This window comes from Juglans regia, chromosome 1 (assembly GCF_001411555.2).
Source record: "Juglans regia cultivar Chandler chromosome 1, Walnut 2.0, whole genome shotgun sequence".
Classification (NCBI taxonomy): Eukaryota; Viridiplantae; Streptophyta; class Magnoliopsida; order Fagales; family Juglandaceae; genus Juglans; species Juglans regia.
Window position 1 is genome coordinate 34,376,733 of NC_049901.1, and position 21,476 is coordinate 34,398,208.

Sequence of the window (21,476 nt, forward strand, 5' to 3'; positions counted from 1 at the left end):
AATTAAAATGAATTTAAAGAAAAAAGAAATTGTTAACAACAGTCAACAGTCTTGACTCTTCATTCAGGATAAGGTTAGACTCCTTCCTCGATTATTCCGTTTCTTTGCCTTAAGTTTGTTCTTACCAAATCCGTAATCAAAAGCTTCTCTGTCTCCCTCTCTTTTCATCAATGGCGAAAATTTCGCCAGCCCATGTGCCGCTCTTTTACTTTTGATCCCCGCCGCGACTATCATCTCAGTCCCACCCACTGCTTTTTCTGCGTTCTCTTTTCAATTCCTCACACAGACACAGACACAGATACAGACACAGACACTCCTGTCCTTCTATTTGAAACGATGTCGATCACGATCGAACGGTCCGAATACATCCACGGTGGCGGCGCGCCGTATATTCAGATCTACGACTCGACGCCGTTCCCGGTGGAGGACAGAGGTGGTGACATGGACTCCTGTAGCTCTTCGTCGATCGGGAGGAACACTGAATCGTCATCGAACGGTGGTGATGAGTCGGAGGGAGAGAGTGAGGTTCAGAGCTCATATAAAGGACCGTTGGATACCATGGATGCTTTGGAGGAAGTTTTGCCGGTCAAGTATGTGTTTTTTGGCTACTCTTTGGCTTTTACTTTAGTGGGTTGTGGTTTAATTTCAATATAAACTGGTAGTTTTTGTGTTTTGGGATAAGCTTGTGTGGTTTTGTTTATGGGCTCTATTTGATTAACCATTGAGTTGAGGCTTGCGAGATGAGTGAAATTAATTTATATGTTTATTTCAGCACGTAGAACTTAGAGAACTAAGCTTATCGTTATTAGGGTTTACTTTTGAGAATCATTAAGTAGTACTATTTTCATTTCTGGTTAGTGGATTTCTCCTCTAGAGACGAAGAGGGGGAAAAAAGAAGACGAAGAACCTCCGTTTGTGAATTTACTTTTATTTGGTTGGATTTCATATTGCTGGTGGGTGAGGTAGGCGGTGGTGTCAATGTCTTTGGCTCAGCTTGAGTGGTGTTAATGTTTGTTTCTTCTTGCTTATTGGTTGTTTCCTAATCCTAATCTTTATGATCCTCAATACCAATCAGAGTATATAGCAAATTAACTTGTCGGGGAAAGTTGTGACTTTTGGGATTTTTGGGTTGGTAAAGTGGGAGTGTTCATATAACATGAATTTACGGGTCTTACTATATTTTCTGCAAGCTTTCATACAACTTTCTGGAATTTTCGAATTTCACAATTTATTGTTGCCTAATATCCCAGGTTTCTACTTCTGTAAATCTCTAAATGCCAATTACTTTACTATTGATCGATTGCAATTCGAATATCACCGGGCTTTCCATTCAGAATAAAAGAGAACAAGTTTTCAACATTCTTGTACTCCGTATCATTTATTCTAGTTATGAAAATGCTAGTTGCATGAGTTAGGTTAAAACAGAAAGTGAGAGAGAGAGAGAGAGAGGGAGTTCATATGTTATAAGTGCTTAGAATATACTGCTGCTTTCTTTAGAGGAGCCTGATCGTCTAAGCAGGTTTCTCACTTCAATATGCAATTTTGTACTGCCAAGTTTCCCCAGTTTTTTTCTTCCTTGAAGAAAATTTCCTGTATCACTGAGATGTTTCCTAGGGGATCATTTTGACTGGAATAATGCATCTTCAAGAGTATATATATAGAGTGTGCGTCACCTGTCTTCTTACAAATGTAATAGTTGGACAATAGTTTTATTGGGTTATCCATTGTTTTCACTGTTATCATCCAGCTTCTTATTCTTCTTGCACTGTTCATTCTCTCATGCCAGGAGAGGTATATCTAACTTTTATAGTGGCAAGTCAAAGTCCTTCACGAGCCTGGCAGATGTCTCATCTGCTATTTCTATTAAAGACCTTGAAAAGGCAGAAAATCCCTATGCCAGGAAACGCAAGAATTTATTAGCTCTTAGTAATTTCTTGGACAAGAATCACACTCACCCTATGAAAAACAATGGTAGTGGGATATCAAAGAGAGTAACTCACTCCAGTCGAAGCACATTTCCTATGGGGGTGACTATGACCGGCTCTGGAAGCAATGTTAAAAGTGAGGACTCCAACACGTTCTCTGCATCTCCATCATTCTGTCTTCCACCTCTGCATCCGCATGGTAAAAAATCACCCTGCAGTAGCTCATCGCCACCATCTCCACGACTAAATTCTCCATGGCGGTCATTCTCTCTGTCTGATCTACAGTGTGTAGCTGAAGCCACTCCTAACATAACTGACTTGGCAATTTGTAGTGGAGGCATGGACAATGAATTACATTGACATTTTAGCTTTTGTTTCATCCCAGGTCGGATCTGAGGTTGGAAGCTTGTTTTCTGTGCTTGTTCTTTGCAGGCAGTTTCTTGGTTTAATCTCACAGTTTGCCCATTGTAATAATAGCTTCAGGACCTTAGGTGTACCATGATCTGGGCATTTTGGGAATATGATTGTAACGGTATTTTGTTTTCCAACCATTTTCGGCTTTAGCCTTTATGTAATGACCAGAATGCTTTATTGTATCATAGTAGAACTTAAAAATCTTTGCTTCAAGCCTTCACCTGTCAAAGCTGCTTAATGCTTTAGCTGTAACCAATCTAGAAAACAGTCATCTTATTTGAGGTTAGAAGATTCCCATCCGGTTCTCTATACTCCCAAAATCTCCAAGTTTTAGGGAATCAACGTAACTTTTTGACAAAATAAGCACTCCATCCGGTTCCTTATTTTAAGTTTATGATGTGAACAGTGGCTCTATATTTGAGGAGGTTTGCTGCGCATCAGTCGGAAGCCGCAGCACAATTTATGGGTATATATTTTTTTTTCACTCGTTGCGTTGAGTGTGCGGCGGCTACCGGCTGATACGAATATTTTTTTCATATTTGAGGAGTCACTAGTAGAAATAATAATAAAAAAATATTATTTTAATAGAATAGAAAAAATATAGGAAATGAGATGTATGAGGTTTTTTAAAAATGAGTAAAATTTATAAAAATTGTGATTTCTAGTTAAAATTTAAGAAAAATTATAGAAAATCGGATGTGAATGCTTTAGGGTGTGTAATATGTATGTGTTATGCGTAAGCACAGCTTATTAAGAGCTGTGTTTTGAACATGTTCCTCCCAATCTAGTAACTACGTATCTTCCTGTTTTTTCCCCCTCCTTTCTTTTTAGAGTTTTGCTATATACAAGTAAATTTGCGTACTAATTTGCGTACTAATATTGTTGCATTCATATTCTAAATTCAAATTATCAATATTTTCAATAAAATTTACTTTCTGACCAATCATATTGAATAAATGTGCGTATTAGTATGCAGAATCGCTATTTTTCATTCTTTTTAATATTTTTGTACTTATTTATTTAGTTAAGTGTATATTATATTTTTATTTTACTCTCTTATCTCATTTATTTATTATTAAAGAAAAACGGATGTAGACGTAAATTTCTCTTCTTTTTTTTTTAGTTTTTCCTTCCATATATTACTTTCTGATATAAATTATCTGCTCATCATCTTAATTCTCATCATTCTCTCATTATCTCATAATGTGATATTAGATAATTGAAAATTATTTATTATATTTTACGTATAAATCTATCATCTAATGTTACATTATGGGATGATGAGAAAATGAATGATGAATAATTTTTTCTAAACTGTTGGGTGCAAAATCTGGCATTAATATTAACGTTAGCTCTTACTTTTTGAAATATAGAATGATGAATTTAATAAATAAATAAATAGCGGAAGTACCATATTAATTACATAACTATACAACATATTACATATTTGCCATCGAGTTTCATTTGTTTGTTGGTCATGTGGAATGGTTCAAAAGAGTTTGGTTTGATTTGGTTAAACTATTGGAGTCGTGCAAAATATATTAAAGGTTGTGTTTCACGAAACAGAGTCAAAATGCGAATCGGTGTTTTGAAGAATAATTCCATCGTTTCGTATCCTTTATAGGGTTTTTTAATTTGAATTTGTAAAAGGGAGCATATGGGCATCGGAAGGAAGGTGCTTTCGGGGGATACAGTCAAATACAACGTAATGGATTGATGTGGATGGGCTTATTTGGACCTCTATCGAAAAAATGCCACGTGGGCTGTCTTGGCTTTTTCAATTTCTTTTATTTGGCTTGTTGAATGGGATGTGATGAAAATTAAAAATTAAATAAAATATTAATAAAATGTTATTTTTGTTTTAAAATTTAAAAATGTTGAATTGTTTATTATATTTTGTATGAAAATTTGAAAAAATTGTAATAATTAGATGAGATGAAATGATCAACCAAACTAAACCAGGCCTTAATCTATTAATTAATTAGAAATTCAATCTATTTTGTGTTTTTTTAGAAAAGTGCTACATACACAAAGAGAGTACACAGAAATAAACCTACAAATTGATGTGGTTTTATGTGATCAGTTAGATCTATTTTATAATAAAAGTAACTTTATAATCTGACCTATTGCATCAAACCACATCAATTTGTAAGTTTAATTTTATGTAATCCTTTTATGACTAAAATATTTTTTTTTCTTTAACATGTATTATTTCAAAAAGTAATAATACAAGATTAAACTTATTATATTATCACATGAAACCACATCAGTTTGTAGGTTTATTTCTGTGTAATGTATTATTTTTTTTCTTTAAAATATATTTGGAATAACAATGGAAAAAAGTAATGCTACTCATTATTTCAATTATCACCATTTTCTCATCATTCCATAATGTGATATTAGATGATCGAATACTACTTATTATATTTTACTTATGAACTTATCATCTAATGCTACATCATAGGATGATGAGAAGATGATAAAAAAAAATATGAATAGATTTTTTCAGGGACAAACACGTCATTTGAGATGAATGTTAACGTGTGAAAAAAAAAAAAAAATAGATAAACAATGCGGTGAAGGCGAATTCCCCATCAACCGGGGTACGCATGCATTTATACTATTTCAATTTATATTATAGGAGCCGTCACTCCACCGTGTGTCGAAAACGACTTAGGCTCTGTGTGGTTGACAGATTCAGCTGAGATTAATTCAATTCAGTCTAATTTTAAGCTGAGTCTAACATCTAAACACCTAACTCTCAAATTATTAAACTCATCTTAACTCAAAACCTCTTTACACGTGAAATCCACAACCTTTTTCAATTCAACATTTCTTTACACGCAGGATTCACAACCTTTTTTTATTTCTTATAAATACATCTAAAATCATCTTAAAATCCACACATATTTAAACTTATCTTAGGTGGACTCCACAAAACTCACTCCACCATCTCAACTCATTATTATTCATAAAGAACTTAAATCAGTTCAATTCAACATCCAAACACAAGTTTAATAATTTGTGTAACAACTTATAATCTCATGCTAATATAATATATTAAAGATATGCATTTTTTTATCTCTAACATTTTGTATCTTTCTATGGTACATATGCATCATCGTGACTAAATCCACAACTTCCATAAACCCGGTTCAAGTGCAAGGCCACTTAAGCCATTGCCTAAGAACATTCACATTCGGTGCCGCAAAGTATATTTTCCCCTATACTTTGGGGAAAAGTTTAGGGTTTTCACCCCAAACCCTCCTCCAGCCAAATTCCTAAAATGGGGACTAACTATTTAGATGTTACAGTGGTTCCTCATATTTGGGGATCCACTTTATATCCCTAAATTTGATTTCATGTTTTTCCAATCGTTGGTCCCGCGTCTCCTTCTCTTCGACCATTGGGTGCCCTCGTTGTTTTTGCCCCTCCTTGCATCACTGCCACCATCGACGACAGCCTCTCCATCGGAAATCAATGTAAGTCATCATCCCTTCTCGGTTTCTTCCGTGGCTGGATTCCCTTGCTCAGAGATTGGGATTTGCTATGCACTGATTTGGGGCTATTTGGTGCATTGAATTGCTTGCTTGAAAAAAAATCCTAACTTTTTACAAGCCTCTGCTGTTGGATTGAGATTTGCTATGCACTGATTTGAGGCTATTTGGTGGACTAAAATGCTTGCTCAAAAAAATGTCGTAGCTTTTTACAAGCCTCTACTATTAGATTGGGACTTGCTATTGCTATGATTTTGGTGATCTGGTGCACTGATTTGTTCTTACTTGTGTTGTTTTTAGATTTTTCTTGCAATTTACATACATGTGCTCAGAGATTGGGATTTTCTATGCACTAATTTGGGGCTATTTGGTGCATTGATCTGTGAATTACTTGCTCGAAAAAAATCCTAGTGTTTTACAAGCCTGTGTTATTGGATTGTGATTTGCTATTCCTATGATTTTGTCTATTTGGTGCACTAATCTGTTTTTGCTTGTGCTGTTTTTGAATTTTTCTTGCAATTTACAAGCCTGTACTCAGAGATTAGGATTTGCTATTGCTATGATCTTGTCTTTTTGTTGCACTGATATGTTCTTGCTTTCTCGAAAACCCATCGCTTTTTACAAATACTCTCATCAGTGAATTAAATAGTGGGTTTTATTTTTAATTAAAAACTGATAAACATCAGTTCGTATTTTTCTTTGTTTTTTCTTACTTGTTATTGCTAACTCAAAACTCTAGCTTTTTTCGATATTGGGATATTTTGTGCACTGACCTGATTGGGTTTTCAGTGCTCTATTTGCACTAAAATTGGTTTTGAGGGTGCTGTTTTTGCACTGTTTGTGCTATTGCTATGCTGTTTTTGCATATGTAGTGCTATTGCAAAAATTATTTTTACATGTCTAGTACTATTCCACGATGTTGTTTTCGTACTGTTGTTGTGTTGGCTTTGCACTAAAATTGATATTCAAGGGTGCTGTTTTTGCACATGAATATGAATTGATTTTCTGTTTTTGCACTTAAATTGTATCCGAGAGTGCTGTTTTTTGTAGTGTTTGTGCTATTGCTGTGCTGTTTTTGCATGTGTAGTGCTATTGCCAAAATTGGTTTTGACTGAATTTGCTATTTCACTGATAAGAAAGTTGGCAGCCATTCTAGTGAGCATGTTTTATAATTTAATTCCCCAAAGAGCATGTTTTATGCTTATTTCCATGTCCTTTCTCACATTTCTCTTTTCATTCTGAATTCCACCTCTGTTGGGTCCTTTACAGCATTTGGTATTGATCAATAATTATTTCTCGAGGGGCAGAGGGAGGGGGGGCTGCACTTCTTCTATAAGTTTGTGATGATGGTTGTGATTTGTATTTAGGAGGTGGTTAATTCACAAATGTTAATGGGGCCCGATCGATATGCTAGGATAATCCTAACCCGAATGACCATTTTGCATTTTGTGATAGTTTTCACAAAAGGTAATCGGGATTTAAGGTTTTGCAACCATTCAAGGTTGGGCTCCTGGCTTATGCATGTTGTAAATAGAAAAAACCATTCTGAGCCCCATGGAACACACATTCAATATGCGGCATCGGATGCGAATGCTCTTATTTAGCATGATGATCTTTGCTAGATTTTGCATGCTGTTTGGATTTGTTTTGGTTCTTTGTTGGATTTTGTAGATTAAATTTATTGGTGTTGTGTTGTGATAGAGAAGTAATGTGGCTTAGTTTTATTTGTTGGATTAACCCCCTCAGCTGTGAGGCTTAGTTTTATTTGTTGGATTAACCCCCTCAGCTGTGATAATGACAAAGCCTCGTTGGGACACAGAAAATTTAGTACATACTTCCATGGCATGGTAACCCGGACGACCAACAAGTAGTGGAAACCAATTGTTGTAGCCATTCAATGGTGCCAAATTTCCTGTATGTTTCCATTTGGTTCTTGAGCCGGCTAGCAAAATTACTTTCTCTTATTTTTCTTGTTTGGCATGATTTTGATTGTATATCCCTCGATTGTGATGATCACAAAGTTGAATTAATGGTTTGGATATATTTGGGGTCTTCACAACAGAAAGTTGAGTGTCGAGAATGGAAATGCTCACTATTTGTCTATAAACTTGAAGCAAAATAAAATATAACACTATCCAATGCCAAGGTCAAGTAGTAGCATTAGCAATATCTCACGCTCAGCAAACCATCATCAATATGAATACTTAGTATGTTATTGTGATATTAAAGCACTTCGATAGACTGCTCATACTGAGGATAATGAGGGGCGCCGATTTCTCACTTGCGTAAACTATGAGTTAATTTTGCAAATTATTGATGGTCTAATTTTTATGAATTATTATGGTATCATCTCATTTACAAATTTCAATACTTGTCAAATGTGCAGGCTGGGCAGGCTTGCGGATTTTTCTATTGGTATGATCCTAAAATACAAGCATATGGGTGAAAGATAATTCACCGATTAAAAACCGAATTTCATAAGATACAAGCCTCAATGAACATCTAAACTGTTAAACATCAAGTAGAAATTGATTTAGAGAGGCGTAAGAGAAAATTTGAGAAAACGAGTTTGATTATTGTGATTGTGATTTTGATGTCATTGTTATTTGTTTTGGCAATTTATTTTAGAAAATTTTGAGCAATCTTTTGTTGACATGTAATGAACTCTTGAGTTTGGTGTATGACCATTTTCAATGTATGTAATTATAACATTGTTTCATTTATGGCACATGCAATTTGTGTTTTGGGGCAAGTGTGAATGGGCAATAGTAGTACTTGTATATCGATATTTATTTGTTACGAATACAATATTGTTATTATTATTTATACCATTACAATTCTTGTCATTTATTTATTAGTTACAAATAAAATACCATTTGAAAATGTGAATATTAATTATTTTTAAAATCATAATAATTTTGTCACCATTCTTATAACGGGATAAAAAATCAGCTTCGTGTTCAATAATTAAATTTATGTAGAAGCCAATATTGCTTAACCTAAGAAAAAGAAAAAATAGGTAGTAGTTAAGATTGTAAATGGAAGGGAGAGAAAAAAAATAAAGAAAGAATAGAGAAATAGTATTTTAATAGAATAGAAAATTTATAGGGAATGACATGTATGAGCTTTTTGAAAGATTAGTAAAATTTATGGAATGATATATATGAGTTAAAATTTAAGAAGTTTTATAGGGAATGAGATAGTAAATGCTCTAAAATGGCAAGAGTTTTTAACAGCTAATGGTTTACTCAAAGGATAAGAGCTTTGGTTTTAATGGTATGTTCTTTTTTAGTCTAAAGTTCGAACCATGTCTCATTAGTGAAATAGCCGAGGATTTACTTATTCATGTGATGGTGACGTATTGCATGGTTCGAGGGTTTAATCGAGTAAATGGTATTGCATTTACATGGTCTCCGAGATTTCTTATTATAATATATACATATTAGGTGAAAGTAACGTGCAATCCACATTTGCTTATTTTATATTTAATTTTTTTTAAGAATTAATTTTTCTTTAATAATGACATAATGTTTTTGGTTCATTAAATAACGATATAATATTTAAGTAATTTATAAATAATTACACACTGTGATATATTATAAAAGAAGAGCATTAATAGAAGCTATATATAACATGGTCTTATAAATAAACAATATCGCCCATAATTTTATGAAAGTTGTTTGAGATAATTTTAATTCTAGGATGACGATCCAACATTTTCTTCATCTTGCATTGCTTCACGTCAGTAAGCTTTCTCTTTTCTCTCTCTCTCTCTAAGATTCACATCTCTCTCCCTCTCACACTAAATTTCTTCTGAGTATATAGTTTTGAAAGTGCAGTCCGTGGTTTGTGGGTCTTGTGGATCTCTCTTGCGATTTTAGTTTGTAGTTGGTGCTGCGATTGTTGGGCCTTTTTTTCAGATTTGTGATATACTGGTAAACTCCCTGCCTTGTCCCTCATTGTTTCTCATCCACAATATCCTTTCACTTCCTGACCAAAACAAAACCATCGCAATAAATCTTGAACAACTTTCTCCAACACTTGCACTATCATGTTCAAGAATAGAAACAAAAAAATAAGAACATTTGTACATATCGCTTAAATTTTGGTCGTTCAAAACCTGACTAATAGATTCACTAATCTCCGGACATCGCTTGATGAATGCTTTCGCAATTGATTCACATGCCTTCCTTTACAATTCCATATCTCTCAGCAAAGGAAGTAAATAATGAAAAAAGAAAATCAAGATTCAGATACCTTAACATTGCTGGCTTTATATCCATGGCCTACCTTCATGGGCTGGCTTTATATCCATCCCGTTGTTTTGAAACATTGCCTGCAACATGTACTTTCGAAACATTGCAAGGTCTTAAGGTTTTATAAATGTGACCTTCTCCTTCACTTACATTCATATCTAAATACATTGTTGTACACAAACCTACAAAACAATCACATTGTCATTTTCATCCATATCTTTCTATGCATGCTCATTGCTGAGTTTCTCAAAGGCTTCATTCAAGAATTTCTACTAATACATAGACACCCAGACATAAACATAAAAAAAACGAAGATGCTAAATAATCTCTATAGTTCATTGAAAGTTATAAAACCCATCATTGAGTACTCCCTCTCTCTCTCTCTCTCTCGTGCATGAATAACACAAAGTGATTTTTGAAACAAAAAGTTCAGTGACTGGTTTCATATATGGAAAATATAGAAAGTTGGGCTTTGTAAAAAAAGTATAGAATGCTTAGTTTTGAAAAAAATAAAAAAAAACGTGGCGTAAGGTTACTTAAAGCAAGTTGTGAGGACGATTGAGAGAGTCTGTTATTTTCATTCTTTGGTAGCTGAACGATTTCCTTTGTTTTCCCCTTGAACAACATATTGCTTTTTCTCTTGAGAAAATTCCAGAGATTTTCTGGAAAAGTTGGGGCTAAACATAATTACAATTATCCAAGAAAAATCGCGTTCTTTGTTTATGCGGAATATTGTTTTTTTTTTCTTTTTAATCTGTGTCTGATCATCTCTCAAAATCTCTCATTTATCCAATCTATTTACCATTTATACATGCACTATCGGTTTTCATCAACGATCTCTTGCCAAAATTGATTAAAATTCACAAACTACAAACTAAATTCTAAAAGAACAAAAAAAAAAAAAAAAATTCTGAATCCAACAGAGCTATTGAATCTCTAAAGTAATTGTTTTTTTTTTTTTCACAAAGAAAGAAGTCTGGATAGTTCAAAAAAATCAACCGAAAGAAACTACCGGATATCTAGGTGCTTTCTAGCTTTCTAAAAATCGAGTTTCTTTTCTAGGTAGATTAGAACCATATGAATATTGAATCCTAAGTTCAGGTCTTCGCTAAAAGATTAACAATTGGCAAAGTAGTCCAACCCCTCTATGTCTAACTCAAGACTCAGTCCATCTTTCTATCCTCAACTCGAAACCTTCAAAGTCCATCGTTCACCAACATCAACATGCTTCCTCCTCCTCTCAGACTCCGCCATCACACGCTCTCTTCCCAGAATTCCCCCTTCCGTTCTCTCCATCTCCATACCCAACATATTTATTAATATTCTAAAAAAAAATGAAGAACTTCGAGAATTTTAAAGAGACAGAGAATTACATGAGAATGACAAAATAGAAATTGAATGAATGAGTAAACATACCTTCAAATATGTGGAAACATGATGGTGGGAGAAAACTTCAGAGACAGGAGAAAGAGAACGTAATTTTTGGTCCCTTCGTGTAGAAGAAGAAAATAACAGATTATATGCTTTGTCCTGATAAGAGAATGCATATTTTTTTGAACGTTGTGAATGGAACTAATGAGTCTTTGTATCTTTATTATCCTAATTTTTTTTTACAATTAATAGACGGATTTAAAGGAATGCGTTAATTTTAATAAAAAAAGAAAAAAAATCTGTTACATTAAGAATTTTTCGTTAAATAATCACTTTATATATAGAAAGATATATATATATATATATATATATATATATATATATATATATATATATGTGTGTGTGTGTTTAAGCAGCATAAATCAAATAGGATAACTTTAGCTTGTGAACTAAAACCTGTTTTGCAATGATTGCTCCAAACTTCAGGTTTTGGCACAACGATTAAATATTCATTTAATTTAACTGTGGACCCCTTTTACTCTTAAATATTATCATTCAATCATTGCAGCACATTGCGTGGGTCCATAATTAATTATTCAGAATAATTGAAATCACAAATTGTAAAAAAAAAACGATTAGACTTGAGGACCGAGAAAAATATTTTTAAAAGTTAAATAAAATTTATATGATATAATTTAATTTAAAAGATAAATTTTAAAATTTAAATCTTACTAATTATATCTTATCATTAATTAATATAAATGATGTGCCATTGTGCTCTACATATTAACTTAAAAATATAATAACTCAAAATTAAAAGCCGGATTGAAAGAAAACTATGTCCTGGCAACACAAGGCATCTCCTTATAAACAAATTAATGGAGAAATTAAGCCGTTTCAGCTCACTATTCCTGCCGTGTCAATTGCTATTGGAATACTTTTAGGTGCCGCTTAGTCAATAAATTGAGATAAAAATTGAATAAAATATTTTTAAAATATTATTTTTTAATAATATTATTATTTATTATTTTAAGATTTAAAAAAATCGAATTGTTTATTATATTTTGTATGAAAATTTAAAAAAATTGTGATAAGTTAAGATCATTCTTATATCCAAACCGAGCCTTAAGCTTTGGTGCAGAGGATTGTAATTCGGTTTAGAAGACATTACCAATGAACAGATATAAGCCAAGTCCAACCAGCAAGTGGAAAATATAGCTAGAGTGAGAGGCCTTGTGATACTTCATTTTGATAGGTGATAAGAGTATGTGGTGGATATGATCTCGTATTGCTTTGGAAGAAGAGGTTATTGCTCTTTATAATGTTACAATGATGCTCCAATTATATAATTGACTAGTTATTTTAAAGTATAGGCTATGTAACTTGGACCTTCCATTAGAGTGTCACAAGCTTCCTCTAACACATGACTCTCAAGAAGAAAGTTGCCCCAAATGACCATCATCAATAGCATATTTGTACATCCATTCATATATTTGATCTTTCCATTTTTCATAGGCAATCTGTTTCTTTCTACTAAATTTCCAGAAGTGGTCTTGGATTGGTTCCGAGTTTTCTAAGCTAGACAAGATGCAGAAGTAAATTATCTAACATAGATTTAAGAAACTATACATCTGGTTCGAGAAAAAACAGAAGATAATAATTGTGAATATTGTTAGATAATTCCTTTCCTTTTTAAATCAAACTGATGTAGTAAACAAAGTGGTGGTTGATGTAAGCCTTCTTCCAAACTGATAAGCCAGTTTATGCCTTCTTTTAGTGACTGCAGTTTGAAACTTGTCACTGATTCTGCATGCAAATGGCTGAATCCCCAACTGTTTATACATATATATATATATGTTGATCCGCCTAATGAACCACCAATGTATCAACTTATTCAATGCACAGTCAAAAAATCCTTTGGTGAAATAGACAGTGGCATGCGGGCTTTGTGCCTCGGACTGTTATGAAAATTTTATTTACAAACAAGGAAAGTGTATTAATCTGTCTAACTGAAATTTCCATACAAAGATTGGTAACATTAATTGTGCCTTGTCATAAACAAGTTCTTACTTAAAAAATGATGTTGATGCCAACAAAGTCATTATTGTCCAGAGAGCACATTGATAAGGACAACATTATGGAACTTCCTCATTTTAATTTGCACCTCTGGTCAGATGGTCCCTATAAATTTTCTGGGATTGACAAGTCGTATTTGTGTGAATTTGAGGAGCCTCTTGACCACTGGCTACAGTACTACTCGGTTGTGAAAGATCAGCTGCATATTGGAAACAAGTCACTACTTGAGAAGAATTACCTTCAGGTTTCTCTATGCTTCTTAAATTAGTTTATGGCACTAAAAGTCATTGCTTTGAGTTATCAGATGGAACAGTCTCCATAGAGATCAGTAGTATATGTTATATTGCTTAAAAAATTAGTGAAATTTTTTGCATCAGGCTTCATTTTTCTTGTGCTCCTTGGATGCTCAAACTAATTTTTTTGCAGCCACAGAGTTCAATATAAACATTTTCAGAACGCATTAATCCTGGCCAAGTTGACTTGTATCCAGTGAAATTCCCCCTTTCTCTCTAGTCTTTTGGTACTCCATGGGACCAAAAACTTCTTTTCTTCTTTGGTTCCTATTTTGTTCTAACTTGAAATTTCATGTATGATTTTGATGGTGGTGATAACAACAACATGATGAACAATATTGAAGATTTCATTGATTTAGCAGGATCTTACTGCCTTTTGCTGGAGTCCAGAATAAGATGGCTTCTTCATCATCTTCTTTTGTCTCTCAAGAGGAGTTCCACATATTCCATTCCATTGACCGAGAGCTCTACACTATTCTTGTGATCAACCTCTGGCGAGATCCAGTGGAGTCTATTCAAGTTATGGCCTTGTGGCTTTGGTTGGAGAAACTGGGATTTGATAATGTTGTGAAGAAGATGACATCCTTGCCTTACATTTTGATCAATGAACTTGCAGACGAGGCTATAATATGCCTCAACTGCATTCACAGGAACCTAACATCTTCCTCATCCGAGAACTATGATATTCCTCTCCTTCAAGTGCTGGTGGAGAAAGAGATATCTCTCCCATTTTTCCTCGATAATCGGCTAAAAGGCATTGCAGGAGTCGCGAAAATTGTGAACGATGTATGCGTCAGAGCATTCTCAGACATAATGCAGAAAGCCATTGAAAGAAATGCTGCTCAAAGCTTAGCAGAAAGCCAGATGGCAATGTCATCTTCGATTCAGCAATCCTTAGCTGTTCACTCAGGACTCCATCTTTTGGGAGCTGCTGGAGGCGATCTGATTCAGCAGCAAACCCCAGGAAATCCTGAGATTCCAGCAGATGACAGGACCATGTTTGTTACATTCTCCAAAGGCTATCCCGTACAAGAATGGGAAGTGAGAGAGTTCATCACAAGATCATATGGAGATTGTATAGAGTCATTGCACATGCAAGAAGTGCAGCCACATGAGCAAGCCTTGTTTGCTCGTATTGTTTTTCACAAGGCTTCAACCATGGAAATGATACTCGGCGGCATCGGAAAGGTAAAGTTTACCATTAATGGTAAGCATGTTTGGGCTCGAAAGTTCGTACCAAAACGTAATAAGTCCTCTTCATTGCTGCCACCACTGATGCCATCTCATTTGCCCGCCGGCACCTCATTCCGGCCTTGAATTTTCTTTCCCTCATGAATCTGTTCTCTAGTTGTTAATGCATTATTGAATGAAGTTCGCCCTTCATACACTATTTGTTTTTTTCCTTTTATTTCTTTTAAGAGATATGCTACATACACAAAAAGATTATACAAAATAAACTTATAAATTGATATGATTTCATGAGATCATCTATTAGATTTATTTTACAATAAAAATAACTTTATAATCTAATGTATTACATCAAGTTATATTAGTTTGTAAATTTATTTTTGCGTAATCTATTTGTGTCTAAAGTATATCCCTTTATTTTAAACTTGTTGTAAACTATTTAATGCATAGAAAAAGCTAAATTTGCTAAATGAATAATACTCATGCGCTAATATACCTATAAATTTGTTGGGAGACGTCACATCTACTTTATAATAAAATGAGTATTATAATTTAATATATATACCACATCAAATTACATTAGTTTATAATTTTATTTTCGCATAACTTTTTTTGTAGACCAAATATCTCTTTGCTTCTAAACCATTACATTTACTAAATGAAAAATACTAAACCTAAAAGTATTAGCATATGATTTCCACAATTTTGCTTGAGCAACTTAATTTTCTATCTTCTTATTCTCATTTATTTATATTCTAATAATGGAGAAGTACCTCACCAAATAATTTACTTGAGTGAAGAGAATGACACCAATTTATATTTTGGGCCAAAACAACAGTACTGGTAATCAAGAGTCACAGTGAATAGGGTCCTTTTAACTTTTTTTTATTTTTAAATTCAATAACATTTATAGATATGTTGATTATGAAATTAAGAACGAGTTTGTTTGTTTGTTTGTTTTTTTTTTTTCTATTTGGAAAATTCCTAAGTTTAGAAAACATAAAATACACCCATTAAGAGAACTAAAGACAGTTAATTTTGAATAAAAAGTAGTAATTTAACTGGATATATTATTTTTTATTTAATAAATTTTACTAATAACATAATTTAATGTTTCTTTAAAAATAACAATGTTGAAAGTGGATGGTGTGGATTTACACTGCTGATCTATATTTAGTAATTGTATAATGAGATAGTAGATCCCATTGCTTAGTTTATAGAAGATAATACTATAATTAAAAAATAATAAATTTGAATTTATTTGAATTCAAAAGAGCTTATACGAATTGAGTTTAAGTTGAGTTAAATTTTATATAATGTGTATCTTTTAAATTTTAATAGACAAGTTTTGTTTAAACTTTTTATAAAAGCTAAGTAAATCTTACTAATAAAAAAATAATTATTTTTTACATTTTTTTATATATAATTTATTTTTTTACAAAAACTTGCACATAAATTGTTTATTTGGAATAACTAGAAATCATTTCTCAATATTAATTTCCTTTCAAATATTCCCTTTGATCAGTGTTTGATCACCGACCCTCACAACTACAAAAGGCCCCATTTTTTTACTGAAAAAAGTTATTTATCGTCATCATCCTTCCATGATCTCGTGATATTGCATTAGATAGTTGACAAATAATTTTTTATTTATATAAATACTACAAAATCTGGCCCCTACAAACGTTGTTATGTAGTAGCAAAGCCGAATTGCATCTGTGCGCATCTTCCATTCCTTCCCATTCCAGTTCAGAGCCATGCAGAGGTTTAGTCCGAACTCTCGCGCCCATCCTTGCATGGATATACGATTCGGATGGCGCCGAAGAACACACTTTGTGGGAAGAACAATGCGACATTAATATTAATTTGATATATGCCATCGGAGTTGTTTTCGAAGTTTTTGGAAACAAGTACAAGATAGATATTCGTGTCATTCTTTATTTATAGGTATCCTTCCATGCTTGACATCATTAAATTGGTATTTTGGCGAATTCAAATGCTTTTAATTTCTGAATAAGTTTAATTCTTTGTTTGTCAATGCCAGTGAAAATGTGAAGGCAATTTATTATGGACAATGTAATTAATGGGTTATCAGGTTGTTATTGCACCACTTTAGGTAACAATACTTACATTACTGCGAAAAGTGTGTTTTGGTTAAATGTTATGGATTTTAAAGGTATAATCGTGTATAGCAAATGTTTTGGATTTACAGAAATTTGGGTCTAGGATGTTTAAGCTAGCTATTGCTACAAGGAATAATAATGCTTCCTTGCTTTTGGTAGTCCTAATATGAGGATTGATAATCTATTATGGGAATTTAGTAGCTCTGTCATGATGTGTCATGTGCTTTATATACTTTGGTCTAATCAATGGCACGACTTGTCTAGTTTCTAAGGGGCTTCTCATGTATGCATGCCTTATTTTGAAAACAAAGCCGCTTTGCAACGGTCATGCTAACAAACGGAGAAGAGCAGCCCTCCATTCACTGCTTGCCACGTAAGGAAATACACCATAAGAGAAATAGACTCCACCACACATAAACAATTCTAAGCAAAAGCAGCCCTCACTGATTTCGCCCAAGAGCATTTCGTGTTTTCATCTCTTCCTCTTCCTCGCTGCGCCTCTCTTCCACCGCCACCATCTCAGTCCGACGCTGACCATCTATTGCCTAGCTTGGTTTTTCAGACCACCTGACCCACACGGATTGAGCACCATCTCACCCACATGCATTTCGCACCATCGTTAGCCACACAAATTTTGCACCATTGTCACACCACCCCAATCGGCAACTAACAATTTTTCATGGTTGAGAAAGGTGACCTTAGTGTTGCTTAGGTGATTTTTATCATTCCCAGTACTCAACCCAAGATTCTAATATATTACTCTGTATTTGTTTGATTAAATGTAGAATTCCATAATTCTTGTTGTCTTCTTCTTTCTGTAGAACATATCAACATGATCCACATATTGTAGTAAATATTTTTTTCTTTGCAATTATGATACTATATAATACAAGATTAATGAATATTCAATATTTCTCCAAGCTATATCAGAATCCTATACCTGTTGTAAGAGTTCATTATGTATCACATTTTTCTCTAAATGCATTTAATTTGTGTTCATATCTTGAGAAATTATAGGAGCCTAACCTGTTGAAGCAGACCCCTAAACCAAAAATTATAGCTTGTATGCAAAAATTTGAAAAACTACAAAATGGGGGTTGATGAGAGAGATGAGAAAGACCCACAACTAATTGCAAACGCAAATTTAATAGATTTATTCTTAGAATTTCAAATTAATCTTCGGTTTAGGGGTCGAGATCTCACAACCAAAAAAAGGAGACGGTGGCTTGAGGTCGAGATCTCACAACAATTAAACTGTATTACAAAATCAAAAAGCCAAAAAATATTGGTAAAATAGAAAAATAGTGAAAATCAGTTTGGTTTAGGGGTGGAGATCTCACAGTTTTCTCTGGGGATCGAGCTTCGTTCGTGCCATCGTCTGGGTCGAGCTTCATCGGGGGGTTGAGTTGCCGTTGAGAAGAGTGTGGGGGTTGAGATCTTCGTTTGGGAATGGGATGGAGTGGAAGATGATGAAGTGAGAGAGGCACGAGAGGGCTGTAGGATAATAGTGCAACAAGAAAGAGAAACAAAATAATAGTAAAACAGAGAAGAAAAGAAGCCATAAAAGATAAGAGAAGAAGAAGACAAAGAAAAAAAGGGTTGGAAGAATGGCGACTGTAACAAGTGCTCAATTGTTTAACCTCCAAAAACTCTCATTCAATGTTTCATTACAAGCATTTAAATAGTAAAATAACACAAACCCTAAATAAATCCTAGAAAGTCTATGGGCTAAAGCCCAAACCCATTAATACAAACCCAAATAAAATAAATAAAACATGAGTAAAATAACCAAAATAACAATAATATGAGATGACCTCATCAACTCTCTGGAGGTGGGAAAAACTCGACTCTATCAAGTTGACAAATCACAATAGGGCTACAATCAATCACTTAACCATAAGCTAAGTAATTAAGCAAGCTTCTTCCAAAGCCTATAAACATATGTGAGTGGAGGTTTGAATCTGGTGTCCTCACCAATTCCCCCGGAACGGGTGGACGGTGACCTGGGCAAAGGAAGATCCTGCTAACTTTGATAAAGATCAAATAAATCTAGATCAAGCTGCTGGAGTGTCTCTCTGGGAATCCATGTATAGTCGGAATCAAGTCGATCTACCCAGTGAACAAGGAAACGCTAAACCTCTCCATCATTGGTCAACACAATCTTTTCATCTAAAATAGCATCAATTTTATCTTTGTGTGCTGTGATAGATGGTATTGGAGTAGGAGTGACAAAAGGTTCAAGGTCAAGGTCCACAGATGGAGGTAGAAGAGGATCATTGGAGGGATTGAAATGGCATTTGTAAGCAACTAAGTCCTCAACATTGAAAGTAGAGTGGTAACCAAAATATGACGGAATATCAATGACATATGCATTTGGACCAATGCGCTTTAAAATTTTAAAAGGACTAGCACTACAAGCCTGCAATTTGGAAGCGGATCTAGGTGGACGCCATTCCGGTCTAATTCGGATTATAACATAATCCTTAATATTAAATTCAACCTGTCGTTTATGCAAATCAACTCGAAGTTTATATGATGCTTTACTGGCTTTAAGTTGTTTATTGATCTCAATATGCAAGTCATGAAGATGTTGTACAAATGCCTCAACTGGCACAGACACACTAGCATGCGGGGACATGAGAATAAGGTCTACAGGCTTCCTAGGCTTATAGCCATGAACAGCTTCAAAGGGACTCATACCTAAAGACCGATTCACAAAACTGTTATATGCAATTTGAGTTGTAGGGAGGATCAAATCCCAATTCCAAAGATTTTCCTGGACCAGACATCTTAATAAATTGTCAAGACTGCGGTTAACAACTTTAGTTTGACCATCCGTCTGAGGGTGGTAAGCGGTGGAGAATTTCAATTTAGTGCCAACCATATGCCATAAGGTTCTAAAAAAATGACTAGTGAAATGAACATCCCTATCTGAAACAATAGTCTTAAGAAGACCATACCACTTGATAATCTCATTAAATTACAACCTAGCGACCTTAGATGCATTTGAAGTCTTGCTATAAGGGATAAAGTGAGTCATTTTCGAGAAACGATCAACTACAGAAAAATAGAGTCATGCTTCTTTAGAGTGTCTGGAAGTCCTAACACAAAATCCATACTGACGTCTTGGCAATGACAACTAGGGACGGGAAGGGGAATGTAAAGACTAGTATTTTTGTCGCTTTTGTTTGGCCAACTGACAGGTGTTACAAATGCTAACTATCTTAGCCACATCTTTCTTTAAGCTAGGCCAATAGAATTGACATTCAATCTCCTCTATAGTCTTATCATGTCCAAAATGTTTGGCCAAGCCTCTGGCATGAATTTCCCAAACTATAAAGTCCCGAACTGAAGTCCGAGGGATGCACAACTTATTGGATCTGAAAGGATAACCAGCCTTAAGACGAAAACCATCAGTGGTATCCAACTGCCCACCTTGCAAAGTGAGAAAAATATCCCTTTAATTAGAACAAGACTCATACTCTTTCTTAAGTCTTTTAAAACCTATGACCTTAACATTCATGATAGACAAAAGGGAAATACAGCGGCTCAAAGCATCAATTGCTTGGTTCTCAACACCCTTCCTATGTTTCAAAACAAAAGAATAAGCATGCAAATATTCAATCCAATAGTCATACCTAGAATTCAACCTTTTTTGGGAGTAAAGGTAGCAGAGGGCCTCATGGTCTGAATAAAGAACAAATTCATGGGGTAACAAATAATGGAGCCAATAGCGCAAAGCCTGCACAACTTCGTACAATTCCTTATCATAAGTAGAGTACCGTTGTTTGGCATCATTTAACTTCTCACTAAAATAAGCAACAGTGTGGCTTTCCTGGCTAAAGACTCCACCTATTCCTACTCCTGAGGCATCACACTCAACCTCAAAACTATGGAAAAGTCAAGAAGTCGTATGACAGGAGCTTCCGTCATTCGCTTCTTGACTAACTTAAAAGCCTTGGCTGCTTCTGGTGTCCAATGAAATTCTCCTCTCTTCACGCACTCCGTGATAGGAGCCATGATTGTGCTAAACCCCTTAACGAAGCGATGATAAAAGATAGCTAGGCCATGAAAACTCCTAACGTCATGTATAGCCTTGGGCTCAGGCCAACCAACAATGATTAGAATCTTTGTGGGGTCAGCAGATACTCTTGTAGGGGATACAATGAACCCTAGGAAGATAACTAGATTGGTGAAGAAAGAACATTTCTTCACATTAGCATACAGACTTGTTTCACGAAGGGTAGAACAAACCTGTGTGAGATGATCTAGATGTTGTTCCCTAGTTTTACTGTAAACGAGAATGTCATCAAAGTAGACGATGAGGAACTTA

General features: G+C 34.3%; 2 protein-coding genes across 2 annotated transcripts; both read left to right on the top strand.

Annotated features, from left to right (window-relative positions):
• Positions 1-89: 89 nt before the first annotated feature.
• Positions 90-2,559, top strand: LOC109008543. Its single transcript, XM_018988672.2, has 2 exons — positions 90-590; positions 1,787-2,559. The coding sequence occupies exons 1-2, from the start codon at positions 193-195 to the stop codon at positions 2,283-2,285; spliced, it is 897 nt and encodes a 298-aa protein (XP_018844217.2). The 5' UTR covers positions 90-192; the 3' UTR covers positions 2,286-2,559.
• An 11,669-nt stretch (positions 2,560-14,228) lies between these two features.
• Positions 14,229-15,149, top strand: LOC118348735. The gene has a single exon (XM_035690981.1). The coding sequence runs from the start codon at positions 14,229-14,231 to the stop codon at positions 15,147-15,149; it is 921 nt and encodes a 306-aa protein (XP_035546874.1).
• The last annotated feature ends 6,327 nt before the right edge of the window (positions 15,150-21,476 follow it).

Coding starts and splice junctions, on each gene's coding strand:
- LOC118348735 (XM_035690981.1), top strand. CDS start 14,229: ATGGCTTCTTCATCATCTTCTTTTGTCTCTCAAGAGGAGTTCCACATA.
- LOC109008543 (XM_018988672.2), top strand. CDS start 193: ATGTGCCGCTCTTTTACTTTTGATCCCCGCCGCGACTATCATCTCAGT. Junction 591..1,786: donor GAGGAAGTTTTGCCGGTCAA/GTATGTGTTTTT, acceptor CTCTCATGCCAG/GAGAGGTATATCTAACTTTT.